Source organism: Ahaetulla prasina, chromosome 1, assembly GCF_028640845.1.
Source record: "Ahaetulla prasina isolate Xishuangbanna chromosome 1, ASM2864084v1, whole genome shotgun sequence".
NCBI classification, from domain to species: Eukaryota; Metazoa; Chordata; class Lepidosauria; order Squamata; family Colubridae; genus Ahaetulla; species Ahaetulla prasina.
The window spans coordinates 2135300-2159042 of NC_080539.1; the positions used below are offsets into that span (position 1 = coordinate 2135300).

At 47.5% G+C, this 23743-nt stretch overlaps 1 protein-coding gene across 2 annotated transcripts in view; it reads left to right on the forward strand.

Annotated features, from left to right (window-relative positions):
• The first annotated feature begins 1863 nt into the window (after positions 1 to 1863).
• The window catches only part of TAOK1 (TAO kinase 1), a 34037-nt gene continuing 12157 nt past the window's right edge, over positions 1864 to 23743 (forward strand). Inside the window, exons 1-12 of one of the 2 annotated variants that reach the window (XM_058163954.1) lie at positions 1864 to 1935; positions 3775 to 3876; positions 5452 to 5497; positions 6166 to 6262; positions 9662 to 9775; positions 11193 to 11284; positions 13048 to 13141; positions 14368 to 14449; positions 18076 to 18243; positions 21280 to 21483; positions 22614 to 22748; positions 23400 to 23636. In XM_058163954.1, coding sequence (XP_058019937.1) covers positions 1906 to 1935; positions 3775 to 3876; positions 5452 to 5497; positions 6166 to 6262; positions 9662 to 9775; positions 11193 to 11284; positions 13048 to 13141; positions 14368 to 14449; positions 18076 to 18243; positions 21280 to 21483; positions 22614 to 22748; positions 23400 to 23636 — 1401 coding nt within the window. In that variant the 5' untranslated portion in view covers positions 1864 to 1905. Of the gene's footprint in view, positions 1936 to 3774; positions 3877 to 5451; positions 5498 to 6165; positions 6263 to 9661; positions 9776 to 10277; positions 10392 to 11192; positions 11285 to 13047; positions 13142 to 14367; positions 14450 to 18075; positions 18244 to 21279; positions 21484 to 22613; positions 22749 to 23399; positions 23637 to 23743 lie in introns of both variants that reach the window. The other variant, XM_058163953.1, reaches the window with a different exon arrangement.

Below are 23743 nucleotides of genomic sequence, written 5' to 3' on the forward strand. Positions count from 1 at the left end.
GTGAAGTGCACCCGGAAGACCACAGGCAGCCAGTGCAGTCTGCGCAGGATGGGTGTTACATGGGATCTCCGAACCGCTCCCTCTATCACCTGCGCAGCCGCATTCTGGACTAACTGGAGTCTCCGGGTGCTCTTCAAGGGGAGCCCCATGTAGAGAGCATTGCAATAGTCCAAGCGAGAGGTAACGAGAGCGTGAGTGACATAAGGAAGGAGAATGGGAAAGGGAGAAAGATGAGGAAAACGAGAAGGGGAATGTCCTAGTCCTTCTCTTCATTAAACTAGACCCGTGATGGTGAACCTATGGCATGTGTGTCATGCGTAGCCATATCAGTGGGCACGAGAGCTCAGCTCCCACCAACTGATTTTCGGGCCTTCTGGGCCCACCAGAAGTAGGGAAACAGGCTGTTTCCTGCCTCCGGAGGATCTCGGGCTGGGGGGAGGCCCATTTTTCTCTCTTACCTGGGTCCAGAGCCTCTCTAGGAGTCGGGGATGTGTGAAAACGGCCTTGCCTACTCTCCTCCCCCCCCCCCCCCCGGAGATCCTCTGGAGGCCAAAAACAGCCCATTTGCCAACTTCCGGTCCCGATGGCAAAAAGGTTAGCCATCACTGAACTAGATGTACCCAATTCCTGCAACCGTTCTTCGTATGTTTCAGCCTCCGAGCCCCCTAATTATCCTGGTGGTTCTTCTCTGCACTCTTTCCGGAGTCTCAACATCTTTTTTATAATATGGTGACCAAAACTGGATGCTGTCTTCCAAGCGCGGCCTTATTAAGGCTTTATAAAGCGGTACTAATTTCACATGATCTTGAGATGAGAAGGAAGGAAGGAAGGAAGGAAGTAAAGAAAGAAAGAGAAAGAAAGGAAAGAAGGAAGGAAGGAAGGAAGGAAGGAAGGAAGGAAGGAAGGAAGGAAGGAAGGAAGGAAGAGATGTAGGAGAAGAAGTGGGGGCAGAACCTGGGGATGGAGTGAAAAGAGGGATCAGCCTAGAGCAGGGGTCTCCAACCTTGGTCCCTTTAAGACTTGTGGACTTCAACTCCCAGAGTTCCTCAGCCAGCAAAGCTCTGGGAGTTGAAGTCCACAAGTCTTAAAGGGACCAAGGTTGGAGACCCCTGGCCTAGAGCCCCTTCATAGTCACAAGTGGACTAAGCCCAACCTCCCTTCAAGTGTTGTTGGCCCCTATCCAAGCAGGGGCAGACGAGTTGAGAAGATTCCTGCGCAGAGGCTTTTAGTAATAAATCGGTTTCCTTGAACCTTCACATGTTGGCCTGATGTTTTGCCCTTCACAGGAGCTGAAGTCTTCCCCAGAAAACCCTTCGGGCGGGTAGGAAGGATCTCCTGATGTCCCTTAGGTTTGCAGCTGGGCTTCCATCAGATCCCCTCCTGCCTGATAGCCCAGTTAAACACAGTTGGGCCCGAAATTCCTGTTGTAAAGTTGAGTCCCCCCCCCCCCAATTTTACAATATTTCCTTCCACCGTCGTTAAGCAAATCGCTGCAGTTGATAAATTAGTCACCCAGTTGTTAAGTGAATCTGGCTTCCTCATTGACTTTGCCTGTCAGAAGGTTGCAAAAAGGGGATCGCGTGACCCTCCCCTCCGACACTGCGACCGTCATAAATACGAGTCAGTTGCAGAGCGTCTGAATTATGATCACGTGACCCTGGGGATGCTGCATGAAAGACGGTCCTAAGTCACATTTTTCAGTGCCGTTGTAACTTCGAACGGTCATTAAACAAAATGTTGTAAGTTGAGGACTATCTCTATTGGGATCCGTTCTCCTCCTACGGAATGGATAACATCCATTTTACTCAGTGAGTTTTCCAATGAGTAGAAAAATCCAAAATTTTCGTGTTTTTGCTCTTGCAGGCACGGGATGTGCGCACCAACGAAGTGGTGGCCATCAAGAAAATGTCTTACAGTGGGAAGCAATCAAACGAGGTAAGCGAAGCCTTTGGTGCCCGGACTCCTCTGAACCGTTGGCGGGTTCGAATCCTGCCTGCCTTGAGGAAGGAAGCCAGCATGCCAGAAGAATTAAGCGAATGGGAAATGTGAGCGGCACATGAGCGAAAAAAATAAACAGAATCCAGAAGATTCCAGAAGGAGGACATTGTGATACCAACACTTACAAGGCCTTTAGGGTGGCCAGGAGGATTCTGGGAAAGAATGAGATATGGCGGGAAAGGTTATTCCTTTGAGCAGTAAGCCCACATTTGCCACCCATCCGAACTGTTAAGAAAACCTGTTTCTTCAAATGTATGTCGGTGATCTTTAAAACTACTTTTAAACATACATCTGCAATCATGAGGACTAGATAGAGAGATGGAGGATGGATGGATGGATGGATGGATGGATGGGTAGATATGGAAGGAATAAAGGAAGGAAAGAAGGAAGATAGATACAATGATTGGATGGATGGATGGATATGGAAGGAAGGAAGGAAGATGATACAATGATTTATGGGATGGATGGAGGGACAGATGAGAGATGGATGATAGGTGAATGATATGGATGGATGGATAGAGGATGGATAGATGGTAGGTAGGTAGGTAGGTAGATGGTGGATGGATAGATACCCTGTTTTCCTGAAAATAAGACACCCCCTGATAATAAGCCCAACCGGGTTTATGAGTGCATGCCCTTGAAAATAAGCCCTCCCCAAAATATTTAAATGCAGAGCTTGAAATCAGGTAAGATGGCAGGAAGAGCCCCATCTTGCTCCACACACCCCAAAATAATAAGACCTCCCCGAAATAAGGCCAAGCGCTTATTTCAGGGTTCAGAAAAATATAAGACAGGGTCTTTTTTGTGGGGAACACAGTAGATGATAGATAGATAAACAGACAGATGTTTGTAAGTTGGAACAAGCCTCACAACACTCCTGATTTCCATCTGCTGGTGAAGGGCCCCGGTCCCTTTGGGGCCCTGCCTTGCCTGTGCTTTGTGTCCCCAAAGAATGGTGTGGATCTCTCCAGTGCCTCAGCCATGGTGCCTGGCTCTGCCTTCCTCTTCCCCCCCAACCCCCAGTGCTGATGAAATGAACCAGCAGTTGCCATCACTCTGCCACCACCAGAAATGGATAATGGGAAGAAAGAAAGAAAAGAAAGAGAGAGAGAGAGAGAAAGAAAGAAAGAAAAAGAAAGGAGAGAGATAGAAAGCAAAGGAAGGAAGAAGGAAGGAAGAAGGAAGGAAGGAAAGAAAGAAAGAAAGAGAGGGGGGAGGAGAGAAGAAGGGGGAAAGGAGGAGGAAAATAGGGAAGAAGGAAAATAGGAAAAAAAATAAGGGAGGAAGGAAAGAAAGAAAGGTTTCTCTTTCGTTCAGACTTGCCAGCAGAATGAAATTAGGTATTTTCTGAATTTTTGACACACCCAACCGCAAAAATTTGCCATTAATGATCTAAAACTTGGATTGCAAAGTTAGAAGAAGTTTTATCAGAAATAAATACATGTTTATAATATATATTATAATGAAACATTTGATAGATATGTAACGAAATTGAGAGATTATAGTTTTGGCCAAACCAAGCGATACAGAAAGCAAGTTTAAATTTGGAAATCAACGATCCTGTAGAGATATATGGCTGAAGAAAAGCCCTTCCTTTCTGCGCACCCATTTATTATTTTTAATTTCTGGGAGCAGCTCTTCTTTCCATTCTGGGCGGAGAATTAGAATGAATTTGTCCTTAGCTGCCCAGATGTTCAGTTTCCTTGATTAGATCCCTTTAGTCTTTCTTCCCTTTTAAGTTTTACTTACAAAGCGGCTCCTTTTTCTCTCCTCCAGAAATGGCAGGATATCATTAAGGAAGTGAAATTCCTCCAACGGATTAAGCACCCGAACAGTATAGAGTACAAAGGCTGCTACCTGCGGGACCATACAGCATGGGTAAGCCGGTATCTGTTTTATTCATTTGATTTTAGTAGTATCCTACCTTTATTATTTCTCTAAACAACTCAAGGCAGCGAACACATCTGATGCTCCTTTCTCCTCCCCACAACAACAACCCTGTAAAGTTGGGTTGCACTGAGAGAGAGGAACTGGCCCCAGAGTTACCCAGCTGACTTTCACACCTAAGACGGGACTAGAACTCCCAGTTTCCTGGTGATTGGCCCAAGGTCATCCAATTGACTTTCATGCCTAAGGTGGGACTAGAATTCACCATCTCCTGGTGATTGGCCCAAAATCACCCAGCTGGCTCTCGTGGCTAAGGTGGGACTAGAACTTACCATCTCCTGGTGATTGGCCCAAAGTCACCCAGCTGGCTTTCATGCCTAAGGCAGGACTAGAACTCACCGTTTCCTGGTGATTGGCCCAAAGACACCCATTTGGAGTTCTATTTCCACATGATGCATGAAAGCCAGCTGGGTGACTTTGGATCAACCATTCTCCCTCAGCGCCAACCCACTTCACAGGATTGTTGTAGAGAAAATAGGATGAGGAGGGAGCATTATTTATTTATTTATTTATTTAGATTTTTATACCGCCCTTCTCCCGAAGGACTCAGGGCAGTGTACAGCCAAATTATAAAACAATACAATATACAATTAAAACAAAGACTTAAAACAAGCATATTCCATAAATGGCCGAAATTTAAAACACTTAAAATCATAAATAGTAACCCCAATTAAAATTATTAAAGATTAAAAATTTAAGCCAGTCCCGCTTGAATAAATAAATGCGTTTTCAGCTCACGGCGAAAGGTCCGAAGGTCAGGTAATTGGCGCAAACCAGGGGGAAGTTCGTTCCAAAGAATAGGAGCTCCGACAGAGAAGGCCCTTCCCCTGGGGGCCGCCAGCCGACATTGCTTGGCGGACGGCACCCTGAGAAGACCCTCTCTGTGTGAGTGTACGGGTCGGTGGGAGGCGTAAGGTAACAGCAGGCGGTCCCGTAAGTACCCGGGCCCTAAGCCATGGAGCGCTTTAAAGGTGGTAACCAAAACCTTAAAGCGCACCCGAAAGACCACAGGGAGCCAGTGCAGTCTGCGCAGGAGCGGGGTTACCCAGGAGCAACGTGTGGCTCCCTCAATCACCCGCGCAGCTGCATTCTGAACTAGCTGAAGCCTCCGGGTGCACTTCAAGGGGAGCCCCATGTAGAGAGCATTGCAATAATCCAAACGAGAGGTGACAAGAGCGTGAGTGACCGTGCATAAGGCATCCCGGTCAAGGAAGGGGCGCAACTGGCGGACCAAGCGCACCTGGTAAAAAGCTCTCCTGGAGACGGCCGCCAAATGATCTTCAAATTAGGCATGTTGACCACCTGGATTATTTATTTTAAAAAGTTGGGATGTAAATAAAACTTAAAAACGAATAAAAATAAACTTGAGAATATTGGAGGTAGAGAAACTGCATTGGTATCTAGAACAAACTGGTGAAAATGAAAGACAGGAAATTTTAATCAAAATCTTCCTTCACCACCTGCACTGCCCTCTTAACAATTCCTTTTCGTTTCTCTCTGATGCAGCTTGTTATGGAATATTGTTTAGGCTCCGCTTCAGATTTACTAGAAGGTAAGTCCTTTTCATTTTTTTTATGAACCCTAATGAATTACATGAAAAAATTAAGACTTGGACAATGTATTGGAGACAGTTTCTCAGACTTTAATAATAGTTAGATGTGTCGTGTTGTCACATTTACTTAACAGCGGCTTGTTGACTACACTGAATTTCTATATCTGTAAACCGTGGTCTGTAAGCCACAGTGATTTAAGACGTCACAATACATCAAGCAACAAAACATAAAGAAATATAGAAAACTTGACGGCAGGAAAAGACCCAGAATTATGTTATAATGATTGGTGAATTCAGCCTGTTTTGTTGTTGTTTTTTTAAAAAAACTTTTTTGCCCTCCTGCCAGGAATATTTCTAATCCCATTTCTTTCTTTAACTATTATTGAAATAATCTTTTTCCTTTATTTGATATTCCACTTTCAGCAAAAAAGAGCATATATCCACCCATGGGCTTCATAAGAGATGGAAGGTTAAACTCTCATTGGTGGTTTGAATTTAGGTTGCGTGTGGCTGAAGAGGAAATCTTGACATGAGGGTTCCCAAACTTGGCAACTTTAAGACGGGTGGACTTCAACTCCCAGAATTCACCCATCTTAAAAATTGCCACGATTGGACACCCTGGTTTAATGCCATCCCTGCCCTGCTAACAATCCCTCTCTGTCCTGCAGTTCATAAAAAGCCGTTGCAAGAAGTGGAAATTGCTGCAATCACCCATGGTGCTCTCCAAGGATTGGCCTACTTGCATTCCCACAACCTGATCCATCGGTGAGTCCTTCCCTGCGTATCTCTCCTTGCCTTGATTCTTGCTCCAAAGCCACAAAATGAACATTCAACGTAGATAAAAAGTAAAGTTCTACACTTAGGCAAAAACAACTACCACCACCACCACTGTACAGGTACAGAATAGGTGAAACCTGACTCAGTTGCCAGGAACTGTGAGATGGATCTTGGTGTCCAAGTTGTCGTGTCCCACTCCTCCGCTGACGGCCGGGTCAGGGAAATCCAAATCAGGCGTGCCTCTGCAGCTCTGCCAAAGTCCTAGCAAAGTCCTCAGGGCAGGCAGGAGACCAGAAAGTGACTTCAGCAAGATATGTTTAGACTTTGCCTGACTCAGAGAATGCCAGAAAGCAGGTCCTTTATATAGGCCATGGGGTGTGGCTCCATGACTCAGCACTTATCCAGGCCTGCCCCTCCCTTCCTTCTGTTGCCTCCGCCTATCAAGTCTTCTGACGCGAGGGTCACTCCAGTCGGCAGCTGTTGGTAATAAACCTTCCTCAGGCTCACATGCTGTGGAGGAGGGGGAGGGGTCTAGTTGCTCCCTTTGCCTGGGCATGGAGCCAGAGCTGGGGGCTGGAGATACTTCCTCCTCTTCAGCCTGTCTGGGCATGGAGCCAGGGCTGGGGCCGGGAGGCATACTAGGACATTCCTCCGTGTTCGGAAGCAGATAAGAAGGCCCCGGCTGTGGTGAGATCGGACGAGACACAACACAAGTGGACAATCTCTTAAATATGAGCTAGCAGTGTGCAGCAGCAGCCAATAAAATTAACACAATCCTTGGTTATATAAACAGAGGCATAGAATCAAGATCACGTGAGCTGTTGGTACCACTTTATAATGTCTTGGTAGGACCACACTTAAAAAACTGCATCCAGTTTTGGTCACCATGATATGAAAAAGATTCTGGAAAAAGACTCTGGAAAAAGTGCAGAGAAGAGCAACTAAGAAGATTAAGGGACTGGAGGATAAAACATATGAAGAACGGTTGCAGGAACTGGGCATGTCTAGTTTAACAAAAAGAAGGACCAGGGGAGACATGATAGCAGTGTTCCAATATCTCAGGGGCTGCCACAGAGAAGTGGGAGTCGGGCTGTTCTCCAAAGCACCTGAGGGTAGAACAAGAAGCAATGGGTGGAAACTAATCCAGGAGAGAAGCAACTTAGAACTAAGGAGGAATTTCCTGACAGTGAGAACAATTAACCAGGGGAACTGACTTGCCCCCTGAAGTTGTGGGCACTCCAACAACTGGAGGTCTTAAAGAACACACTGGACAACCATTTGTCTGAAATGTTATAAGGTCTCCTGCTTGAGCAGGGGATTGGACTAGAAGAGCTCCAAGGTCTCTTCCAGCTTGATTCTGATTCTGATTGAGCTTCACAGTACTAACTACAATTCCCAGATTACCTAACCTGATAAGACTTGGTCTTGGTTGAGCCTTGGCGGCTGGGGAATTCTGGGTGTTGAAGTCCACACATCCCAAAGTTGGCAAGGTTGGGAAGCCTTAGCTTTGGGTTTAGAGAAAATGGTGGTTTCCCTTCAAAGAATAGAAGGGACTTTGGAGATCATTGGACCAGTCCCATATCAACCTATTCTCCAAAGCAGAGGTCTCCAACCTTGGTCCCTTTAAGACTTGTGGACTTCAAATCCCAGAGTTCCTCTGCCAGCTTTGCTTTGCTAGCTGAGGAATTCTGGGAGTTGAAATCCACAAGTCTTAAAGTGACCAAGGTTGGAGACCCCCTGCTCCAAAGCACCTGAAGGCAAAACAAGAAGCAACGGATGGAAACTAATCAAGGAGAGACACAACCTGGAACTAAAGAGAAATTTCCTGACAGCGAGGACAGTTAATCAGTGGAACAGCTTGCCACCAGAAGTTGTGGGTGCTCCCATCAGTGGAGGCTTTCAAGAAGAGAAGAGATTGGACAGCCATTGGTCTGGAATGTTTTAGGGTCTCCTGCTTGAGCGAGGCGTTGGACTGGATGACCTCCCAAGATCCCTTCAGTTACTCTATGTTCTCTTTGCGGGCCTTCTGAACCAGCTGTTTTCTGCTTCTCCATCCTGAGTTTTGGGTTTCAAAGAAAAAAAATGGGGGGGGCCCTCTGGTGGCGCAACAGGCTAATGCAGCCTATTATTAACAGCAACTGCTTGCAATATTGCAGGTTCAAGTCCCACCAGGCCCAAGGTTGACTCAGCCTTCCATCCTTTATAAGGTAGGTAAAATGAGGACCCAGATTGTTGGGGGGCAATAAGTTGACTTTGTATGTATATAGTATACAAATGGATGAAGACTATTGCTTGACATAGTGTAAGCCGCCCTGAGTCTTCGGAGAAGGGCGGGATATAAATGCAAAAAAAAAAAAGAAGAAGAAGAAATCTTGCAATGCTGAACTGGCATGGTAGGAGGGCCCGCAGAGAGGGAAAAGGAGCTAAGGAGAGGCACACCAAGATATAAATGAATTCTATTTTACAGAGACAAAATGGAGTGTCGTCACCATTTATTGGGATGTAAACAAAAATGCTGTGGGTTTTTTTTAAGAAATAACTTACGAAACAAAACGTTAGTTTTTAGAAAATTACCCACCTAAGTGCGTGTTAATTACAAGCGGTTTCCAAATTTCTGTTACTAAGCAAGATGATTTTTAATTGAACTTTGTCCCCATTTTACGACCTTTCCTGCCACAGCTGTTAAGTGAATCACTGCAGTTGTTAAGCTAGTAACCTGGTTGTTAAGTGAATTTGGCTTCTCCAACGACGTTGCTTGTCAGAAGGTCACAAAAGGGGATCCCATCACCCTGGGATACTGCAACGGTCATAAATATGAGTCAGTTGCTACCGCTTGAATTTTGAGCAGGTGACCACAGGGTTGCTACAAGTGTGAAAAATGGTTTCAGATTATGTTACTACCGGCTCACTGCCTGCCCATGCACCCGGTTTGTGCACGCGCTACACATGCTGATACCACCTCTGGTCATAAGTCACTTTTTTTTATTATTTTATTTATTATTTGCATTTATATCCCGCCCTTCTCCGAAGACTCAGGGCGGCTTACAATGTGTAAGGCAATAGTCTTCATCCTATTTGTATATTTATATACAAAGTCAACTTATTGCCCCCAACAATCTGGGTCCTCATTTTACCTACCTTATAAAGGATGGAAGGCTGAGTCGACCTTGGGCCTGGTGGGACTGGAACCTGCAGTAATTGCAGGCAGCTGCTGTTAATAACAGACTGTCTTACCAGTCTGAGCCACAGAGGCCCATATTTTCTGTGATGTTGTAACTTCAAGCTGTCACTAAGTGAATGGTTGTAAGTCAAGGACTACTCCTATTCTCTTCCCCTCTCCCCAACCCTTGTGGATAAACCTGTGGCTTGCCTTCCTTTCATTCCCAGGGACATCAAGGCAGGGAACATTCTACTGACGGAACCGGGGCAGGTGAAGCTGGCTGATTTTGGATCGGCGTCCATCGCCTCCCCTGCCAATTCATTTGTGGGGACTCCCTACTGGTAAGCAAGGGGTTCCCCTGTAGTTAAGAGCTGCAGGTTCGGCTGAATGATTGATTAAAGTTATTGATGAAATTATTAATTATTTATTAATTAAAATTATTATTATTTTTTATTTATTTACATTTATATCCCGCCCTTCTCCGAAGACTCAGGGCGGCTTACAATGTGTAAGGCAATAGTCTTCATCCTATTTGTATATTTATATACAAAGTCAACTTATTGCCCCCAACAATCTGGGTCCTCATTTTACCTACCTTATAAAGGATGGAAGGCTGAGTCGACCTTGGGCCTGGTGGGACTTGAACCTGCAGTAATTGCAGGCAGCTGTGTTAATAACAGACTGTCTTACCAGTCTGAGCCACAGAGGCCCATATTTTCTGTGATGTTGTAACTTCAAGCTGTCACTAAGTGAATGGTTGTAAGTCAAGGTCTACTCCTATTCTCTTCCCCTCCCCCCAACCCTTGTGGATAAACCTGTGGCTTGCCTTCCTTTCATTCCCAGGGACATCAAGGCAGGGAACATTCTACTGACAGAACCGGGGCAGGTGAAGCTGGCTGATTTTGGATCGGCGTCCATCGCCTCCCCTGCCAATTCATTTGTGGGGACTCCCTACTGGTAAGCAACGGGTTCCCCTGTAGTTAAGAGCTGCAGGTTCGGCTGAATGATTGATTAAAGTTATTGATGAAATTATTAATTATTTATTAATTAAAATTATTATTATTTTTTATTTTTATTTACATTTATATCCCGCCCTTCTCCGAAGACTCAGGGCGGCTTACATTGTGTAAGGCAATTTACTAAATTTACTAAATTTATGTGCCTCCCATCTCCCTTTCACATCCCACCTTCCGTTCACTTGACTTTGGGCAGGTTATGGTGTCATAAAGTAAAATATATAAGATTTTGAGCATCAAAAAATATGAAAAGGATTTAAACGTTCTTGTGAACAATCCATTACTTTGGATGGCCATTCTACTTTCAACTGTTTTTAAAAACGCCGAACGTTTATCGTTTTATTGCTTTTAATGTTGTAAGCTGCCCAAGACTCGCTTCAAAGTGAGGTGAGCAGCAAACAAATTCAACAGCAACAACTAGGCAAAAAGGACCAGTTCATAGTGGAGATGGGCTCTTCTGATGCACTAACCGCCTCCAGACTGGGACGCCCCCATTGGAACATCAAGCCAGTTAGCAGAGCCCTTCTGGAAAGCCAGGAAGGTGGGGATAGATCTTACTTTGAGGGGCCTGTCAGGCGCCAAGCCGAACCAGGCAGTGCTGAGTCCCATCTAGGTGCCAACTGCCGATCTGGGGAGATGCCTGTGTAAACGGCATGAGCAGTTTAAAATAGCAAATTGAACCCTTCGCTTGTGGATCTGGCTGTTCGCTGGCCTAATGTCGTGTATTTCGTTTGCCTTTTAGGATGGCCCCAGAAGTGATCCTGGCCATGGACGAAGGGCAGTACGATGGTAAAGTTGACGTGTGGTCTCTTGGGATCACCTGCATTGAATTAGGTGAGCCTCCTGTGGGTCTTCTTGGGTCTCTGGCTTCTGTTCTACCTGCTCCTTTACAAATCGTCCATCAGTAGGCACACAGGGGTCCACAACAGCTGCACACCGTTTAAAAGAGTTAATCCATAACCCAGAAAGGGAATAAAAAGACCCAAACACCCAGAGAAGCAGAGAACAACACTAAGGTTAACCCTAGACCCAAATATCAAGTTGTAAACAACACCCCAGAGTCAAGGAACCAGCAACTTAGACAATCAAATGGTAAACAACAGCCTAATAAAGAACCACCAAGAACTCTCCCACTGACACTGCTAGGGCAAGCCACTAGTACAGGGGTCAGCAACCTTAAACACCCAAAGAGCCATTTGGACCCGTTTCCCACAGAAAAGAAAACACCGGGAGCCACAAAACCCTTCCCCATGCCTGACTATTTCTTGAGCGGCCACAAAAACTAGCATAGGTAGTTGAAATAAATGTTCCGTTTTCTTCTGAAACTTTCCTTTTCCTGGATTTATCCCTGGTTGGCCTACCACGGGTTGAAAAGCTCAATAAATCACATGCCGGCGGATGTCGCCCATTGGCGGTTGTGACTCATATTTTGAGCGAGAGGGAGCTGCAGCAGAGGGGTGAAAGAGCCACATGAGGCTCCAGAGCCGCAGGTTGCTGATCCCTGCACTAGTATATAAAATCAGAGCAAACCCCAATCTCTACTAGCAGGGATGCTGTTACCTAGTTGGGTCATGAAATGTCTGCAAGAAAACAAATACACTCAGAGAGGCTAGAGGATCCCACATTCTCCCTCCTCACTTCTTCCCTCCCTCCCTCCTTCCCTATTTTATTTTATTTTTTGTTAAATTGGTATGCAGCCCATCTCTACCAAGCGAATGTTCCGCTTAGAAACCCGTAAATAACAGAATCAAACAGTGATGGGATTAAAACATCAGACCTTAAAACAAGAGTGACAAACTCAAAGCCAGAGATTCGACCCGTGGGATGCTTAGATCCGGCCCGTGGGGCCACCCTGGAATCTGCAAAGGACTGCCTTGCAATGCCTCTGGCTGTGAGCAGAGAGTTGCAGGAGGCCGTCCCAGCCAAAAACGGAACTTGGGAGCCCGTTTTGGCTGGCAGAGCGCTTGGGCCACCACAGGTGCCCCCCGAGACGAGTGATGTTGAGCTGGCAGCATACCCACCATGGCAACGTCCCCCTCCACCCACCCACCCAACCCGAGATCAAACACAACCCTCAATGAAGTGCAGCCCTCAATGAAGTGGAGTTTGACCCCCCTGCCTTAAAAGCTTAGACCATTAAAATTAATATTAAAACAGATAAGATCTCACCTTCACGAGCCTCTAATTCAGGGGTCCTTAACCCCCCTGAGCTGTGAACCGGAACCGATCTGCTGCACAGCCACTGGCGGGCACACAAATCTTTTTATTTCCGCACGCGCGGGATTAGGTCACATACACAAAACCGTCCCCCTCCCCCCTGCCCCCACCACCGTCAGCCCATGGAGCCGAAAAAGTTGGGGAACCGCTTACTCTTAAGTTGCCCCGCCCCGCAGATCTGTTTGGCACCACAGCCTGTTTCAAGGCGGGGCGGTTTTCTCGGCTGGGGGCAAAGAGCAAAGTGGGAGACTCGGCAGTGGGGATGGTTGCATTTGTGGGCCTTTCTCACCTCCCCGGGGACAGGAGGGGGGGTAATGGGGGGCAAGAGAGGGGGCGTCCCCAGCAAGGGTCTAAAGCCCGCCCTTTTCTCTTTCGCACAGCGGAACGGAAGCCCCCATTGTTTAACATGAACGCCATGAGTGCCTTATATCACATAGCGCAGAATGAATCCCCCCTCCTCCAGTCCAGCGAGTGGTGAGTCGGGGCGGGTCTCGGAGGGGGGAGTGGAAGAGGTTGGGGACTCAGCTGAGCCCTTTGGGGGAGCAGCCCCCTCATTGGCTGGGTTATCTGTCTGTCTATCATCTTCCTACCTACCTACCCTCTCTCTTTCTCTAACATACATCAGTCTACATATGTCGTATCTCTGTCTGTCTGTCTGTCTCTGCATCATCTATCTGTCCATATACATTATTTATCTATACCTGTCAATCAATTTATCATCTATCTACATCTGTATATACATTACCTACCTACCTATCCATCCATCTATCCACCTATCTGTGTCTCTGTCTGTCTGTCTGTCCCTCCATCTATCCACCTACCTACCTACCTCTGTCTGTCTATCCTTTCTATCTATCCATCCATCTATCTATCCATCTATCCACTTACCTACCCACCTACCTCTCTCTGTCTGTCTATCCACCTACCTACCTACCTACCTATCTACCTACCTATCCTACCTCTGTCTGTGTCTGTATCCTATCTACCTATCCACCTATCTACCCACCTATCTCTCTCTGTCCATCTGTCCATCCATCCACCTACCTACCTATCCTACCTCTCTATGTCTGTCTGTCTTTCTATCCATCCACCCCCTACCTACCTACCTCTGTCTGCCTGTCTGTGTCTGTCTATCCTATCTATCTATCCATCCATCTATCCATCAACCTACCCATCTATCTATCTCTATCCATCCATCTGTCCACCTTCCTACCAACCTACCTCTGTCTGTGTCTGTCATTATCACTCTCTGTCATCTATCTATGAATCGATCTGTCTGTCAATACACCAGGGGTTCTAGTCCTGCCTTAGCCCTGAAAGCCACCTGGGGACTCTCTCAGCCCAGCCCACCTCACTGGGTGGTTGTTTTAGGGAAAAGAGGAAGGTCTATTGTATATCTTATTTCTAAAAATAACAAAGGTGGGATAAAAATCAATATCTCTGTATCCATCCATCTGCTGACTGTCTATCTATCATGGCCCTCCTGGCTTCTGAGCCCAGGTCTTTCCTTCTCTGGCTTTCCGCCACACTTCTGAATGGGGCAGAAAGCCCCCATCACCCCCTCCTCTATTGTCTTCTCACCTGCCCCCACCCCCAGTGATTAAAAAACGCTGTGGAAATCTCTTAGAGAAAAACCAAGTAGGGGGGGACGAAGCCTGACTTAAATCAATGTTTCCCCTCTCCGTCCCTTCCCTCTGCAGGTCTGATTATTTCCGAAACTTTGTAGATTCCTGTCTCCAGAAAATCCCCCAAGACAGACCAACGTCCGAGGAGCTCCTGAAGGTGGGTCCGGCGTTGGCCCCTCCCCTTAGAGGTAGATAGTTGGGCGGAGTCTCTCTTTCATTCTGGCTATTATGCCCCGCCCCTCTCGGAGCTCAGATTCCGCAGGAGAGTTTTCCCCGTTTTCTTGATCCTCGGTTTCCCAGAGTTCCCCTCCCTCCCTGGCAGATCTGGGATGATGAGAGGCCCATTCCATCCCGCAATGCCGGAGAGAAAGGATACAGGTACTCCTCCACTTATGACCGCAATTGAGTCACCAATGTCCGTTGCTAAGCAAGACAGTGACGTTTGCCCGATTTGACGACTGGTTTTCAGATCTCACAGTCGCAGCATCCATCCTGGTCACGTGGTCAAAATCCAGGCTTGCTTGGCCACCAACCTGTATTTACGACGATTGCAGTCAGGTGATCCCCCTTTTGCGACCTTCTGACAAGCAAAGTCAATAGGGAATCCTGCCTCCAGTTTTGGTGCAAAAAAGATATTAAGACTCTAGAAAGAAGTGCGGAAAAGAGCAAAAAAGAGAGCAAGAAGGGACGGGAAGCTAAAACAGACGAAGAACGGTTGCAGGAATTTGATATGTCTACTTTAAGGAAGAGAAGGACCAGGGGTGACATAGCAGCCTTCCAGTATTTGAGGGGCTGCCACAAAGAAGAGGGAGTCAAGCTATTCTCCAAAGCACCTGAAGGCAGGACAAGAAACAACGGATGGAAACTCATCAAGAAGAGAACCAACCTGGAATTAAGGAGAAATTTCCTGACAGTGAGAACAATTAACCAGCGGAACAGCCTGCCACCAGAAGTTGAGAATGCCCCAACACTGGAAGTTTTTAAGAAGATGTTGGATAACCATTTGTCTGAAGTGGTGTAGGGTTTCCTGCATGGGATTGGACTAGAAAACCTCGAATTCTATTCTACTCTATTCGAATTCTTAGTCTACTCTAGTCTAGTCTTCTATTCCTATATTCTATTATAATTCTTATTCTATTCTATTCTGTTCTGTTCTTCTATTCTATTCAAATTCTATTCTACTCTATTCAAATTCTTAGTCTAGTCTAGTCTAGTCTTCTGTTCCTATATTCTATTATAATTCTTATTCTATTCTATTCTATTCTATTCCATTCCATTCTGTCTATTCTATTCTAGTCTAGTCTAGTCTTCTATTCCTCTATTCTATTCTATTCTATTCTATTCTATTCTATTCTATTCTATTCTATTCTATTCTATTCTGCATTCTATTCTATTCTCTATTATCTTTTCATATTCTATTCTATTCTTCTATATTTCTATTCTATTCTGTTCTCTATTTTCATACTCTATTCGATTCTTATTTCTGTTCTATTCTTTGGAAGCCAGCTTCGCTCAAGAACCATGTTGCCAACTTCAGCCGAAGTAATTCCCTTAACAACCGTAAAACGAGTCAAAGATCACTCAACAACTGCCTGTCTTAGAAACGGAAACTTTGGGCTCCATTTTGATTGTAAGTCAGGGGCTGCCTATATTTTTCTTCCTGGAGAAAATCCTCTTTGTGTGCCCGCCTGCCCCTCTCCCCTTCCCCCTCCCCCGAGAAAGAGACCAGGTCATCCCACAGTTTCAGGATCTATAGGACCGTGATAGCCAACCTATGGCACATGTGCCACAGGTGGCCCGCGGAGCCGTATCTGTGGACACATGAGCGTTGCCCTAGCTCAGCTCCGGTGCACCTGTGTGCAGCGGCCAACTGATTTTCGGGCCTTTCGGGCCCACCGGAATTCAGGAAAAGGGCCGTTTCTGGCCTCCAGACGGCCTCCGGGGGTTGGGGGGAAGGCTGTTTTCACCCTCCCCAGTCTCCTAGAACAGGGGTCTCCAACCTTGGTCCTTTTAAGACTTGTGGACTTCAACTCCCAGAGTTCCTCAGCCAGCTTTGGGAGCTGAAGTCCACAAGTCTTAAAGGGACCAAGGTTGGAGACCCCTGATCTAGTCCAAAGGACAAGAAGCAACAGATGGAAACTAACCAAGGAGAGAAGCAACCTGGAATTAAGGAGAAACTTCCTAACAGTGAGGACAATTAACCAGGGGAACGGCTTGGACTAGAAGACCTCTAAGGGCCCTTCCAGCTCTACGGGGCACCCACAACTCTGGGAGGGAAGCAGTCCCATCCATTAATCCTTCTCATGGTCTGTGCTTGGGTGGCAGGAAGTAGGTACTGGCGCCCTTCCCAAAATGGGAAGAGAAACTTCCAAAGATGCAACATCCCAGAATGAAAAAAAAATGGCAGAATTTTGTGACATGTGGGGTGGGGGGTCTCGTCCCCCTCCCCATTACACACCCAAGTCCTTTAAATGGGGAGGGGATACCCCCTAGAGCAGAGTGGTACGTCCTTGTCGCCTTTCAGATGGGTGGACTTCAACTCCCAGAATTCCCCAGCCAGCATAGATGCCTGGGGGATTCTGGGAGTTGAAGTCCCACCCATTTGAAAGCCCCCAAGGGGGCGAAACACTCGTTAAATAGCTTTTTCTGCATGCTGCAGAGGAATATACTAGATCAGGGGTCTCCAACCTTGGTCCCTTTAAGACTTGTGGACTTCAACTCCCAGAGTTCCTCAGCCAGCTTTGGGAGCTGAAGTCCACAAGTCTTAAAGGGACCAAGGTTGGAGACCCCTGATCTAGTCCAAAGGACAAGAAGCAACAGATGGAAACTAACCAAGGAGAGAAGCAACCTGGAATTAAGGAGAAACTTCCTAACAGTGAGGACAATTAACCAGGGGAACGTCTTGGACTAGAAGACCTCTAAGGGCCCTTCCAGCTCTACGGGGCACCCACAACTCTGGGAGGGAAGCAGTCCCATCCATTAATCCTTCTCATGGTCTGTGCTTGGGTGGCAGGAAGTAGGTACTGGCGCCCTTCCCAAAATGGGAAGAAGAAGCTTCCAAAGATGCAACATCCCAGAATGAAAAAAAAAATGGCAGAATTTTGTGACATGTGAGGTGGGGGGGTCTCGTCCCCCTCCCCATTACACACCCAAGTCCTTTAAATGGGGAGGGGATACCCCCTAGAGCAGAGTGGTACGTCCTTGTCGCCTTTCAGATGGGTGGACTTCAACTCCCAGAATTCCCCAGCCAGCATAGATGCCTGGGGGATTCTGGGAGTTGAAGTCCCACCCATTTGAAAGCCCCCAAGGGGGCAAAACACTCGTTAAATAGCTTTTTCTGCATGCTGCAGAGGAATAGACTAGATCAGGGGTCTCCAACCTTGGTCCCTTTAAGACTTGTGGACTTCAACTCCCAGAGTTCCTCAGCCAGCTTTGCTGGCTGAGGGACTCTGGGAGTTGAAGTCCACAAGTCTTAAAGGGACCAAGGTTGGAGACCCCTGTCCTAGAAAGCCTCTGGAGCCTGGGGAGGGCGAAAAACAGGCCTACCGGGCCATCGTGTGCCAAATGCAAGTGGGTGTGTGTGTCACGTCTGCAGGGGGCATTGAATTACGGGTGTGACCCGTCCCCGCACTCCGCCCCTTCTTTTGGCATGCGAGGGCATGCACTCCGCCCCTTCTTTTGGCATGCGTGACTGTTCTAGGATCTCCTTGGGGCTTCCTTCCCTGTGGTGGTCTTGGGGAAGAGGGCGAACCCTGACGGCTTCCCTTGTGCCCTCCCCCACAGCACGTCTTCGTGGTCCGAGACCGCCCGGAAACCGTGTTAATAGACCTAATCCAGAGAACCAAGGACGCCGTGAGAGAGCTGGACAACCTCCAGTATCGCAAAATGAAGAAACTCCTCTTCCAGGAGGCCCACAACGGACCAGCAGTGGAGGCCCAGGAGGAGGAAGAGGTAGGAGGGGAGGGGAGGGGAGGGGAGGGGAGGGGAGGGGAGGGTGGGCGCTCTCGGGGCTCCTGGGTGCTTTCCTGGCTGGTCTTTCCTTACCGAACTAGATGGCATCATCAGTGCTAGAAGGGGAAGGGGTCCTTCTTCTCTGAGCTTGGTGGTTTTACTGTAGACTTCTCATTACCCGACTAGTTAACATCATCAATGCTAGAAGTTAGTTAGCTTAGTTTAGTTTTAGTTTATTTAGATTTTTATACCGCCCTTCTCCCGAAGGACTCAGGGCGGTGTACAGCCAAATTAAAACAATAATATACAAAATTAAAATAACAATTAAAATACATATTCAAAGATGGCCGAAAATTAAAACCGTCAAATTGACCTATACTAAAATACCCCAATCTAAAATTATTAAAAAACCAGAAATTTGAAAATTTAAAAATCAAGCCAGTCCCGCTTGGATGAACAGGTATGTTTTCAATTCACAGCGAAAGGTCCGAAGGTCAGATAATTGGCGCAAACCGGGGGGAAGTTCGTTCCAGAGGGTAGGTGCTCCAACAGAGAAGGACCTTCCCCTGGGGGCCGCCAGCCGACATTGCTTGGCGGACGGCACCCTGAGAAGACCCTCTCTGTGTGAGCGTACGGGTCGGTGGGAGGCATACGGTAACAGCAGGCGGTCCCATAAGTACCCGGGCCCTAAGCCATGGAGCGCTTTAAAGGTGGTAACCAACACCTTGAAACGCACCCAAAAGACCACAGGTAGCCAGTGCAGACTGCGCAGGAGCGGTGTTACACGGGAGCCACGTGTGGCTCCCTCAATCACCCGCGCAGCTGCATTCTGGACTAACTGGAGCCTCTGAGTGCACTTCAGGGGTAGCCCCATGTAGAGAGCATTGCAATAATCCAGACAGAGAGCAGGAAGCGGGGGTTGCAGAGTGGAGGAGGATAATGAGAAAGGGAGGGGGAAGGATGAGGTCTGTGGGGTCCCTGGTGCTCTTTGAGCTGGATTGTTTTCTTGTAGACGTTTCATGACCCAACTGAGCAACATTATCAGTGCTAGAAGGGAGTGGGATATACAGAGAGGAGGAAGAGGACTAGAAGGGGAAGAAGGAGGAAAGAAGGGACGGAAAACGAAGAGGAGGGAGGAGGAGAATTGAGGGGTCTTTATTGATCTCTGGGCTTGATTGTTTTCTTGCAGACATTTCATGACCCAGCTAGGTAGCATCATCAGTGCTGGAAGGAAATGGGTTTTGCTGTCTCTGAGACGTTCCAGCACTGATGACTTTACCGAGTTGGGTCATGAAACATCAGCACCAAGATCAGAAAGCACCAAGGACCCCATAGTCGTCCTCCTCCTCCTCGCAGTCCCCACTCCCTTCTAGCACTGATGATGTTACCTAGTTAAGTCATGAAACGTCTTCAAGAAAAGCGCCAAGCCTAGAGCCACCAAGGACTCCATCTCTCAGCCTGTCAATATTCTCCTTGATCAGAGGCTGGGCTCGAAGTTTCTGAGGTCGAGAGAGGGGCTGGCAACTCCTGGCACCACCTCCCAGCCCACCCAGATGGGAAGGCAGAGCATGTTACGGGCCCCATCGATCCCAGCCAACCGATATTCCCATTTACTGATTTATTACTTGTATATTCATTGTGGTCCTCAACTTGCAACCACAACTGAGCCCAACATCTCTGTTGCTAAGTAAAACGTTCGTTAGGCGAGTTTTTGCCCCATTCTACGACCTTTCCTGCCACAGTCGTTAAGTGACTCACTGCAGTTGTTAAGTTAGCAATCCGGTTGTTAAGTGAATCCGGCTTCCCCATTGAGTTTGCTCGTCAGAAGGTCGCTGAAAGGAGGGTCACATTAATTCCAGGACACTGCGACCGACATAAATACGAGTCAGCGGCCAAGTATCTGAATTTTTTTTTTTAATTGAAAAAGTTTTAAAAAAACAAAAACATTTTCCCCCCTTTTTTTCCCCCTCCCTCCCAGAAAACCCCCTTCCCCCCTCCCTTCCCCCCCCCCCCCCGGCTTCCCGGGTCAATCACAAGGTATTGTTATACATAAACCAAACATAGAATAAAATTTTCCCTTCCAATCCAAATAACCTCATCCAAAGCTTTTCATCCCCCCACCCCCCCCCCCTTACCTAAAATAAATTTCTAATTATTCAAAGGCAATCTGATATTTCTTAATCTGATATCTGTTTTGTAGATAATCAATCCATTTTTCCATTCAATTAAATATCTTTCCTGCGTATTGTCTTTTAAAAAGCTGAGATTTTAGCCATCTCAGCCAAATTAATGACTTTCAGTATCCATTCTTCTATTGTAGGTATCTCTTCTTTCTTCCAGTATTATCCAATCAACAGTCTTGCTGCTGTTATTAAATTCAGAATCAGTTTAGTCTCAATCCCTGTACAATCCGTTATAATTCCCAAAAGGAAAAATTGTGGCAGGAACTTTATCTTCTTCTTCAGTACATTTTGAATAATCCACCAAATTCTTATCCAAAAGGCCTTAATTTTCTTGCAAGTCCACCAAATATGAAAATATGTAGCGTCATCACAATCACACCTCCAACATTTCGCTTGGATATTAGGATACATACATGATAATTTTTTGGGATCTAAGTGCCATCTATAAAACACCTTATAAAATTTTTCCCTTAAATTCTGTGCTTGTGTAAACTTAACATTTCTAACCCAAATTTTCTCCCATGTTTCCAACATTATTGGTGCCTGAATATTCTGTGCCCATTTTATCATACAGTCCTTTACCAAATCCATTTCCGAATCTATTTCAAGCAACACATTATACAATCTCTTTATATGCTCCTGGGTCTGATTTCTAACCAAGTATCTGAATTTTGATCGCGTGACCATGGGGATCACGCTGTAAGTGTTTAAAATGGTCGTAAGTCATTTTTTTCGGTCACTAAATGAGCCGTTGTAAGTCGAGGACTCCCTGTATTATGGCACGTCCCCTTGCCTGGGAGGCTCTGCTCTCAACTCTTCTCTCTCTCTCTCTCTCTCCCCCCCCCCACTTCAGGAGCAAGACCCCAGCATGGGCCGGACGGGAACCGTGAACAGTGTGGGGAGCAACCAGTCGATCCCCAGCATGTCCATCAGCGCCAGTAGCCAGAGCAGCAGCGTTAACAGTCTTCCAGATGCCTCCGACGACAAGAGCGAGCTGGATATCATGGAAGGAGACCACACGGTCATGTCCAACAGCTCCGTCATCCATCTGAAGCCGGTAATTGGGGGGCGGGGGGCTCTTGACTTTCAGAGCCGTTTGCGGGGGGGCGGCAGGAAGTGACCTCACCCACCCATCCGAGACGGATGACCTCATGAGAGGGTCCTCGGTTCTCCCCAGCTTGCTTGTTGTCTTGCAGGCGTTTCATGACCCAAACTCGGTAACGTCACCGGTGGTAGAAGGAGGGAGGAGGAGGAGGAGGAGAAGTGGGGGGGCGGGACTGAGGGCTCCTGGGTGCTCCCTGAGCTTGGTGGTTTTCTTGCAGGCGTTTCATGACCCAAATTTAGATAACGTCATCAATACTAGCACTTCTAGCACTGATGGTGTTCCCTAGTTGGGTGATGAAATGCTTACAGGAAAACCAACCAGCTCATGGAGAGCCAGGAACCCTTCAGTCCTCCTCCCTCCTTCCCTCCCACTCCTCCTCCTCCCTTCTAGCACTGATGACATTCCCTAGTTGGGTAATGAGACGTCTTCAAGAAAACCACCAAGTTCAGGGATCATCAAGGGCCCCACAGTCCTCCTCCTCCTCCTCCTCCTCCTCCTCCTCCTCTCCACAAACCCCCTTCCCTTCTAGCACTGATGCCGTTACCTAGTTGGGTAATGAAATGTCTACAAGAAAACTACCAAGCTCATGGAGAAGCAAGGACACTTCCTTCTCCTTCTCCTTTTCTTCCCTCCCTCCTTCCTTCCTTCCTTCTAGCACCAATGACGTTACCTAGTTTGGGTCATGAAACATCTGCAAGAAAACAGCCCAGCTCAGAGAGCACTAAGGACCTCTCATTTCACCTCTGAGCTACAAATATCTAATCGTCTCATGGCACCGTAGTGGCTTCAACCAGACAGTTAACGTTTCAGGGGAGGGGGTCAACTAAAACAGGGGTCCCCAGACCCAGGCCATGGAGCAGTGCCACAGGTCCGTGGCCTGTCAAGAACCGAGCCGCAAAGGGAAACTCCTCGCCCCCCCTGCCAGTCCCTGGAAAAAATTGTCTTCCACACAAACCAGTCCCTGGTGCCGAAAAGTCGGGGGTTGCTGAACTAAAAGCTTGGCAGATATGGGCCCCAAATCTTTGGTGTTGGAACCTGCCTTTGACTTCGTCCCCTTCTCTGCTCTTCCTTCCCATCTCCAGGAGGAAGAAATCTACAGGGAGGATTCAGACGCTCGGCTGAGAGGATCGGAGCCCCAGTCTCCACCCCAAGGGACGCGCCACCGATCTCACTACCGCAACCGAGAGCACTTTGCTACCATACGCACAGCTTCCCTGGTGAGTGGGTGGGCTTGGCCTCTCCCCTTGACCTCCGTGACCATGAGAAGAGGGAGGCGGGGGGGAGGCAAGGGGGTCTGGTCTGCAGTGGCTGGGACAGTGTTAGCTTCCTTGTCAGGGCCAAGACTTTTCAGAACTTGAGAGAGCCAGGAGTACAGGTAGTCCTCAACTTACAACACTTCGTTTAGTGACCGTTCAAAGTTGCGACGGCACTGAAAAAGTGACCGATGACCGTTATCACACTTTTGACACTCGCGTGATCAGAAACTCAAGACATTGGCAACCGACTCGTATTTATGACGGTCGCAGTGTCCCTGAGTCACGTGGTCCCTTCTTGCGACCTTCTGGCAAGCAAAGTCGAGGGGGAAGCCAGGTTTGCTTAATGACCGCACGATTCACTGAAGAACTGCCGTGATTCGCTTTACAGCCGCGGCATAAAAAAATTGGTGAAACGGGGCGCAACTCACTTAACAATTGTCTTGCTTAACAATTGAAACTGTCATACATTGAGGACTCTCTTCCTTCGCCCTGTCAGTCCCCGGTTTCCTCATCCCGCCCGGGTTTTGTGCTGAGGCTTTGGAAAGGGGAGGGAAAGGGGAGAGGTCTTCCCAGGCTAAAAATGGCCCCTTGGGGCTTCTCGGTCCTCCTCAGGTAACCAGACAGATGCAGGAACATGAGCAGGACTCGGAGCTGCGGGAACAGATGTCCGGCTACAAGCGCATGAGGCGGCAGCACCAGAAGCAGCTGATGGCCCTGGAGAACAAGCTCAAAACGGAGATGGACGACCATCGCCTGCGGCTGGACAAGGACCTAGAAACGCAACGCAACAACTTTGCGGCAGAGATGGAGAAACTCGTCAAGAAGCACCAGGCAGCCATGGAGAAAGAGGTGAGAGCCACTGGTTGGTGTGGAGACTTCTCTTCCCGGGCAACTTGTTTGGCCGCTGTTCCCAATTCCAGTCACCACGATACAGAAAAGATTTGGAGGCCCGATGT